Source organism: Mus caroli, unplaced genomic scaffold (assembly GCF_978045245.1).
Source record: "Mus caroli unplaced genomic scaffold, Mus_caroli_1 scaffold_18, whole genome shotgun sequence".
Taxonomy (NCBI): domain Eukaryota; kingdom Metazoa; phylum Chordata; class Mammalia; order Rodentia; family Muridae; genus Mus; species Mus caroli.
In genome coordinates, this window is record NW_028227273.1 from 23945634 (window position 1) to 23954830 (window position 9197).

The following is a 9197-nucleotide window of genomic DNA, read 5'->3' on the forward strand; positions in this document are numbered from 1 at the left end:
AAAATCATTTAAAAATATAAATGTAGAACACTTTATCAATTCTTCCATGTTGGGAAAATGAAATAAATACACAAGTAATTAGCTAACAATACCATCTTCTGGGCAGGCACTCCAGGAAAATGGATATTTAACATCTAACCCTCCTCACTGTGAGATAGCTGCTTCCCTAAATGAAGTTCTTGAATATAGCTATGGAACATTCTCAAAAGAATGCTGCTCAAGAGAACAAACCGATGCTCACACACACACACACACACACACACACACACACACACACACACACGGTGTTAATCCCTCCTGACTTTCCTTTGGAAGGTGATTCATTTGAAGTAAGTGCTAAAAGAAATAGATTCTCCTCGGCGACAATATTTCCATTCTTATAGCCAACAGGAGGTCCTTGTGAATATGACCTATGAAAGTGATATGCAAATGATCCTGTTCCAGTCTGAGTGGAAACCAGAACGTTGCTATCGGATGTTCCAGGTACACCCCAGAAGACTCAGGCTCTGTTACTGAACCTGTCAGAAGCTTCCTCGAGGTCATTGTCCCTGTCAGGACAGCTGTAGGTCAGGGAGTTAAGAGTCCCTGCCTTCTCCACATTGATTCACACAGACCAACACATTATTTCTCCAGGAACCTTCTGTATGCCCAGAGAGACAGACTTTTTCCAGTTGCTTTGACATGTATTTTATACTTAAATTTTAGAAGACTTAGATACTACGTTTATTTATTTATTGCAAGACAGGGTTTCTCTGTGTAGCCCTGGCTGTCCTGGAACTCACTCTGTAGACCAGGCTGGCCTTGAACTCAGAAATTCGCCTGCTTCTGCCTCCCAAGCGCTGGGATTAAAGGCGTGGGCCACCACTGCCCAGCAAGATACTACGTTTATTATAGAAAATGCCACCTAAGCCCAATACACTGGAGAAGAGGATTAGAGGTAGCAGGTGATCATAGCCACACAGCTCAGAAATGTTTTAAAGATCAGCAATTTTTCTGTAGACTATAAATAGACTTAATTAAAAATTGCATATATCTTACATGTATTTTCTTTAGTTTCCATAAAATGTTTTATTCTTAAGAGTGGTGAAATAAAAATTACCTCAGACTGAGGAAACAAACATCAACCCAACACACTGGGCAGGCCAAGCAAACCCAGATAAAGCAACTGCAGAATTATGGAGCTTCTCCCAGGCAAGCCTCCATTGTGCCTCCATGTTACCTCAACCTCTTTCTTTGAGTGACTGAAGACTCTGTCCAACACTTCTTTTTTGATATCCAAAATAATCAATGAGTTTTCTGTTTAGGACTGTTTTGAAGCCTGTTGAGGTGCTCGCTGGGGGTGGAGGAAACACAGAATGGATGATGGAGGAAGGTAGCTATATATACCAGCTAAGGCTATGTGATCAGTTGCAGAAACAAAGATTATAATTGACAAGGTTGTTTCCGTAATATTTGTTAAGAAAGTGTTTATACAGATATTTGTATCTTCTTTCCTCAAGTTTCTTAACATGTAATGATAAATGTTTAAGTACAACATCAATTAAGAGAAAATTAGTGGTTATCATATTTAGGTTTGAGATACTAAAAGAATGTCCCTCAAGGTACACTGTCACCTATTCTGAAATTTATAATGCGTTTCAGTTGCTTGATGGATAGTTATATCATGTTAGACATAATATTGACATGGATAAATATATAATGCATTTGAAACTATATGTGGAATAGTTATGTTATCTATAATTATCCCTAATTATTTTCATTTGGAAATTAGTATGACATAAGAAGATATGATTATGGGTCAAGTTGACAGCAGGTGGACTTGTGGTAGCTATTCCTGGTTGTCAACTTTAATTCATCCGGAATTCACCAAAATCCAAGTGGTCGGGTATATCTGTGAGGGATTTTTTTTTTCTTAGTGAAATCATTTGAAATGGCAAAACCCATTCTTCCCATGGATCTTCTGAAGTGGGGAGACCTCAGAGATGAGCGGCTCCACCTTTAATCTGGGCCACACCTTCTGCTGGTAGCCTACGGAAAGGACAAGGACGTAGAAGAAGGCAGTGTCTGGTCCTTGCCTGCTTGCCCTCACGATTCCTGGCAAGTCCATTCTTACACTGGCATTAGAGCCTGCTTCATCAGGATTTGGGTGTGTACTGAAAACCAGCTGAAACATCCAGCCTCATAGACTGAACAACTACTGGATTCGTGGACCTTCTGTTGATAGACAGCTATTGTTAGACTGGCTGGACCACAGCCTACAAACCACTCTAATAAATCCTGTGTGTGTGTGTGTGTGTGTGTGTGTGTGTGTGTGTGTGTGTGTGTGTGTGTGCATGTGTTCATTCTACCAGTTCTGTTCCTCTAGGGAACTTTGGTAATGCTAAGAATGGAATGTCCTGGGACTGCAGAGTTGGCTGAGCAATCAAGAACACTGATCTCCTTCACAGGATTCAGGTTCTGTTCCCAACACTCATTCTCTGCGGCTCACAGCCACCACCTAAGATTCCAGTTCCAGGGGCTCTGAGACCCTCTTCTGAGCTCTGTGGAAACCTGCACACCCATGGTACACACAAACTCGGCAGGCACACACACATATGCTTAAATTAAAACTCTTAAAAGACGGAAACTTCCTGCTCTCCCACAAAAGAAAGACCTCAGTTAGAAAAGCAGCTTTTACTCCCACTCCAGCAAAGAGATCTAAACGGGAAATCTCTAGATATAATAGTTCACATTTATGTTAACTTTCTTGTTCCCAAGGAGAGGAGAGTCCGGGTTCGCTTTGCAGAACAAACCTTCATCTAAGCTTTGCTCTCCCTAGCATCCTAACATAGCTTTCCTGTTTGGGAGTATGGTCTCCCTTCATTGCGTTTGGTCAAGAATCTAACTTGGCGCACTGTTTGCTTGTTCCTACTATTCTTAGGCTCACTGAGAGAAAGCCATGCTTCTGTATAAAATATTCCAGGTAAAGAAAATGTTTGTTGCTTGAGTAATAGCTCAGAATTTTGAGTATTGGTTTTCGGATCTTGAAATTTTCCTGTGTCTCTGCTACAGTTTAATTTCCCTAGGACCTGTGAATTTGAAATTCTGTATTGGCTTTTAATCTAAGCAGAAACACTATGAGAGCCAGGAAACCTGCTAAATGTCAAAATGTTTTCTGCCTCTGTCGCTGTCAGAGTAGAAACCAAAATTTTCTGCTTTTAAGAAATATCACCATAGCGGATGAGTCGAGCAAGACACTCCAGTGAGACTCTGAAACTCTGTGGATGTCAAACAGACCATAGAGGGGGAAGGTAAGACACAGTGATCAGGTCCCCCCACCTCACCCCAACACACACTATTAAAACAGGGTTGTAATATTTAAGAAGACAGGAAACCTGATTATTTAGAGCATGTGCCCAAGGTTGGAGGGCTGCTCCTGACATACCCGTGGGAATAGCCGTAATCATATGCAGAGGCTGTCTTCCGGCTGACTTCAGACCCTTGAGAATGCCAGGATGATGATGATGCTCCAAGACTGTAGGCCTGTGAGGCCTGCTGCTGGTAGGAGGTGGCTGATGCTTGACTGAAGGCCTCTGCCTCCTGGCGGCGTGCTGCCGAGGAGCGGCTGCTGTAGGCAGTGGAGCCATGGGTGTAGACAGCAGAGCGCTTCTTCTCCTGTTGGTAGTGGCTCATGGTGGTGCGAAGGTCCTTGTTCCGGTAACTGAGATCATAGTGCTGATGGGACCGCTGATAAAAGGGCAAAGACATCCTGGGCCCTCCAGGGGACGAGAAGACCTGCAAGGAAACAGCTCTTTACTGAATGAACCCAAAGAACAACTCCTCTCCACCAATGTAGAAAAAATGCAGACTGCAAGAGTTGTGAGAAGTGACTGGGAAAGGATGTAGGCCCTGCTTAACAGAGTACCCACAATCCCCCTCTTCGGAGGCCCACACACTGCACCCCCATCATGAGGCATGCCTTTCTTTCTTGTCCTGGGCGGTCGAACAGAGTCAACTCTCTGGCTATTGGGCTTTTCTCCCAAACACTCTCGTGAAGCCTGTTTCTAATTTTCTGGTGTTCTGTTCTGTTGTGTGCTTCGTTTAGGGGAATGTGGAATGATGGGAGAATAATGGTGGGAGAATAATGTGGTAATCATTTAAGAAAAAAATGAGAACCCTGTTGGGAGCCTGAAGTGATTCCAGCACAAGGACAGGGGGGAGAAAAAAAAGCAACAAAAATCCTACTCCAAGCTGAGCAGTGGTGGTACACGCCTTTAATCTCAGCACTTGGGAGGCAGAGGCAGGCGAATTTCTGAGTTTGAAGCCAGCCTGGTCTACAAAGTGAGTTCCAGGACAGCCAGGGCTACACAGAGAAACCCTGTCTCAGAAAAAAAAAAAAAAAAATCCTACTCCAATGGTCCAAGGCAGGACTCAGGACATATAATATCTCCAAACCTGACGATACGTGACCTCTGAATTCCAGGCTCCAGAACTAAAAGGGAATAGCATTCTGTTGGTTAAACTGTCTAGTCCTGGACACTCTGTTCTCATGGATCTAGCAGAGAAAATCACAGGTCACTTCCCTAGTCCCGGCGAATGATAACAATGGCAGCATTAGGAGCATAAAAGTGCTCAGATTCGTGCACAGTCTGAAGAGACAGCCAACGTTATTCACCGGATGGTCCGACTGGAGCATGAAGGAAAGGCTTTGTGCCTGGCTAGCTAGAAGACTGAGGCTGCCATTATCGGAGATGAGGAAGAGAAGAAAATATCATCTTAGGATGGGAAAAAAAAAAACTCAAAACCAGCCTGAGATATTCTCCATCTGAGGAACCTGCTACTCTATCCAGCTGAGGTTTTACGTGGGAAGGCAGATGTGTGACTTTAAAGTTCAAGGTACGGGATGGATATCTGGATCTTGGAGTCAACCGCACATAGGTGAAGCTGGAAAGCAGAAAGCTCTCTGGGCGGTGGTGCACACCTTCAATCCCAGCGCTCTGGAGGCAGAGAGAGACAGGTGGATCTCTGTGAATTTGAGGCCAGCCTGGTTTGTGCAAGCCTCAGATCAGCTAAGACCTCACGGTGCCACCCTTTCCCAGGCAGCAGGAGACGGATGTGAGTGACTGCACACAGAAAAGCTGAACCTCACGGTCTGATTATTTCTATAACTGCGAGTTCTTTCAAATTGTGCCAGCATTACAAAAAGGCAGAACAGTATTTATTCCGTATAGAACTATGGGAGAATCCATATAGGAATATAAAGAATCTGGCCTCGGTGTGGCTCTGGCATTTCATATCTATCTATCAGGTAATTGATTTTGTGCGTCTGGGGGGTGCATGTGTGTCACAGCATGTACACGGAGCACAGAGGACAACTTCTCAGCACCCGTTCTCTCCTTCCGTGAGGGCTCTGGGGACAGAACTCAGGCCATCAGGCTTAGCAGGAAGTGCCTTTGCTTACAGAGTCCTTGAATTTACTTCATGTGTAAATCATGTGTTCACTGAAAGACTACCAGCCACATGGCAAACGAGAGCAAGTCATAATTTTATAGACACCTCTCCTAGGTTTAAAAAAAAAAAAAAACAAACTTCCATGTATAACATTATTATTTTCAAAACTATATAACAAAATTGTTTTCAAGCAAAGGTTTTTCTTTTCCTAACCTTGTTTTGCTTAAAATTCCTGAGGAGTAAATTCTTTTAAATTTTTGTCATATTTAAAACTAAGTTTTATTTAAGCTGTTTAAAAAGTCAGTGTGTTCTCTTTAGAGAAGAAACGCCAACAAACTTCACTCCTGAAATATGTATCTGAAGTCTCATGGGAAATACCAGTCTACATGACATTTTCTAAGAGAGAGAGAGGAAAAATAATAGCTACTAGCAAGGAACTGTGCTTCAATCCTTAAATAGATTGTCTTTTCTGTTACTAAATATGCAGAACTATACTTAATGGATAACTTTTAGGTGGCATTTATAGTATAAAAGGGTTAGAATACACTGTATTATCGTCATGAAGTGTTAGGTAAGTCTCTGTAATGATGTCATCAAAGTGACTTACAAGTAATAAAAGCTCCTTTGCTGTGTTATATTATAAACTAACATTGCTACCCAGATGGTTCAAAATGCTATCATTCTCACAAAACGGATGATTTAAGTGTCTTGTCCCAACTCCATTTTCCATTCTTCATTATCGGTCCCAAGAATACTTGTTATTAATATCTACTATATAGTACATAGGCTAAGTCACCAGTGCTGAACCAAAGTATAGCCAGCCACCTTCTTTTCTTAAGTGAGCCAGGCTTAGCCCAACACACAACAGCCAGAATTTGTTAGAAATAAAGACTTTTTTTTTTTGTCTTCTATGCTTCTGAAAACTAACTTTTATTTCTAAAAATAATCTGGACAGTTAAGAAGAAATACTAGCTCCATAATTGTAACCGTGCTGTAATATTCTGATGCGGGCAGCAGAGGCCAAAAGCTGATGGAAATTAATTACAGAAGGCAATCGCTTCAGGGTCACGGTGCCAGGTCTGCCACCTCTGTGTTACCCAGTCATTTTCAAGTCAGAAATATCACAATGCTCTCGAGAGGTCGTCCACACTGCTCTCTCATGGCAGAGTTCATCCTCTCGCTTCTTCCCTCCCCCATCCCTCTCTCCCCTTGGAGCTATGTCACCGGATCATGAATTAGTGGCTCTGAAGAGAATTTGTATCCTTCTAGCCTAATTTGCACTCAAGGAGCTCTGTAAATACTTCACTGCTCCTTTCCCTGAGAGAATACTTGCATTGGATATGAGACAAATGTGAGCTTACAGTTCCAGAAACAGAGGCATATTCTTGTTTTCAAAAGGATACGGCAAGAACAGCCACCAGTCCAGGCAGGTACCTTACTGCTCCCGTCTCCCCTTCCAGGAGCTCCCCTGCCACTCCCCTGCTGAGGTGAGAAGGCAGACTGAAACTCCTGAGTACATTTGCCACCTCCATGTCACTTACCAGTTTCTGGAGTGGGGGTTACGGCCCACTGCTCTGCTGCAGTCGCAGTCGAGGAGCAGGAGAGAATGAGGGCCCACCTAGGCTGAATCCAAGAAACAGTTAAGAGGCAGGGCTAGAGGCTGGATTCTGGGGGCCAGTTCAAAAATAATGCATGTGGTCAGGCAGCAGAATGTCAGGGCCCCACAGCCAGCCTTTTATGGCCAGGAAGGCAGATAAATATAGCAGCACATGGGGAGGGGAGTCCCAAACCCAGAGCAGAGCATGGCAGGAAGCTGCAGAAGCAGTGGGATTAGGTTAATGGCTCAATGAGTAAGGCCTGATTAAACCAAATGGAGGGCCGATTTAAATAGAGGGTTCTACGGGCTGTGTCCAATATATCTTTACTGCTTTGTATTTAAACATACAGGGCTTGTGTTCAGAGCTAAAAACAGGTGTAGGAATCCGATCCTCAAAATGGACCTCATGGAATCTTAACGCCAAGACGCGGCTTTGTGTGCGCTGTTTGTGACACATGGAGCACAGCGTTGAAAGACAACATGGGAGAGAAAGCTGGGACTAACTAAAGGCTAGTGCGGAGGCGGTCCACTTTGGGACACTCGCTGTCCCTTTCTGTTTAGGAAAAGTGAATCGCAGCATCAGGTGCAATTGTCCAATTCCTCATTCATTAGAAAAAGGAAAAAAAAATTAAGAAAAGGAATTCGTTATCTTATTCTTCCACATGCAAGAGCAGGCTCAGCCTAACTACCTGATTCTTTGCTTCCAACCAATGGTGTAATGAAGGAGAAGTGGCCCAGCCTGACACATGGGCTCCATCCCAAAATCCTCGTGAAAAGAACCTGCAGCAGTGGTGCACATCTGTAATTCCAGGACTCCATAGAAACGGTAATTCCAGGAGTCCTACAGCAAGATGACAGACAGAGGCAGGAGGATCTCAGCTAAACTGGTGGCTCGCCCTCCCTCCCTCCCTCCCTCCCTCCCTCCCTCCCTCCCTCCCTCCCTCTTTTATATACACACACACAGTACACACACTAACAATAAACAGAAAGTAATCCATTATAATCTATAAACTTCAGAAACTATTTGCTTCAAGAATTCTACTTAGACCCCCTTGCAATAGACAAAAAGACACCTTGGTGGTGGTGGTGTTCGGTCAGGGCCAGAGCAGATGGCAGTCCTTTGTTCATTCTAGCTTGATACCTGGCTTGGTGGCCAGAGATGTTGTATGCCTAGGACTCATAAAAATCAAGTCAACTCAAATGCAGGCAGCACAGCGCAGGAGAAAGAAGACAGATAGACTCACCCTCCAGCACATGGCACAGGCAGGCAGACCAGAGACACGCTGCTTACTGCCATGTTAGCACAAGATGGAGGATGCCACCCAGGGGCCCTCCAGCTGCATGACCAACCTGCAGTTGGAGCCACCACAATGTGTGAGTATGTGGTGGTCAGATGGGAGAGAAAGAGAAATGGAGCAGCTTGGGCATTGTGAAGAGATGGGACTGGAGACTGGTCGTTGAGGAGGAGTAGCTTCATGTGAGTGGCTAGCCTCATCCCCTGAGACCTTGGTGAGGTCCCAGCCAGAGCTGCCACTGAGGACCACATCTCAGTTCATGGCTATGCAGAAGCAGGGCATTGGTGTCAAAGTCTATGACTCATATTATCTCTAGCGAACATGGGGATATCCCCTTTTGGGGCAGCGACCTGGGACCACGAGGATATCCTAGCCCTGCCCCTCACTAGTTTCAGTGATGTGGAGAGTTGGCCCCATCTCTCACCAGCAGCAGCACTTGGGAGAGCAGTCTGTGTGTCTGACCCAGGTAGCACAGTGGAGCTGGTCCTGGTGGCAGGGGTATGGGTGAGCCAGCCTCAGGGTATGAGTGTGGGAGAGCTGACCCTCCCATTCACAGGCTGCAGCATGTGGGGTAATGGGCACTGAACCAGGACTGGGTATCACAATGGAGCTGGCTCTGGAGGTGTGGGTGCAGGTTAGCCAGTCCCAGGGGCATGAGAGCAGGAGGGCTGACCCTGCCTTCTGCCAATGGTGGCATTGGGGTGGCCCAGCTGGAACAGTGTGGATAAGGGAGAGCCATCGCACTGACCAGCTCAGCTACCACTCAGGCCCAGATCCAGGGCTCTGAACTGGTCCATCCCCAAATCTCCATCATCTGTGAACAGTTGGGACACATGAAAGGGCTTCCAGTCCCGCTGTTCCAAAGCTGCAGATCT

At 45.0% G+C, this 9197-nt stretch overlaps 1 protein-coding gene across 4 annotated transcripts in view; it reads right to left on the bottom strand.

Annotated features, from left to right (window-relative positions):
* Myom1 (myomesin 1) overlaps nucleotides 1-7124 on the bottom strand; it is a 112154-nt gene extending 105030 nt beyond the window's left edge. For 2 of the 4 annotated variants that reach the window (XM_021186201.3, XM_029471248.2), the window contains exons 1-2: nucleotides 6972-7124; nucleotides 3425-3774 (exon numbers count right to left, since the gene is read on the bottom strand). In XM_021186201.3, the coding sequence (XP_021041860.1) occupies nucleotides 3425-3747 (323 nt within the window). In that variant the 5' untranslated portion in view covers nucleotides 3748-3774; nucleotides 6972-7124. The remainder of the gene's footprint in view (nucleotides 1-3424; nucleotides 3775-6971) is intronic. The other 2 variants (XM_029471249.2, XM_021186202.3) reach the window with 2 other exon arrangements.
* Nucleotides 7125-9197: the final 2073 nt, after the last annotated feature.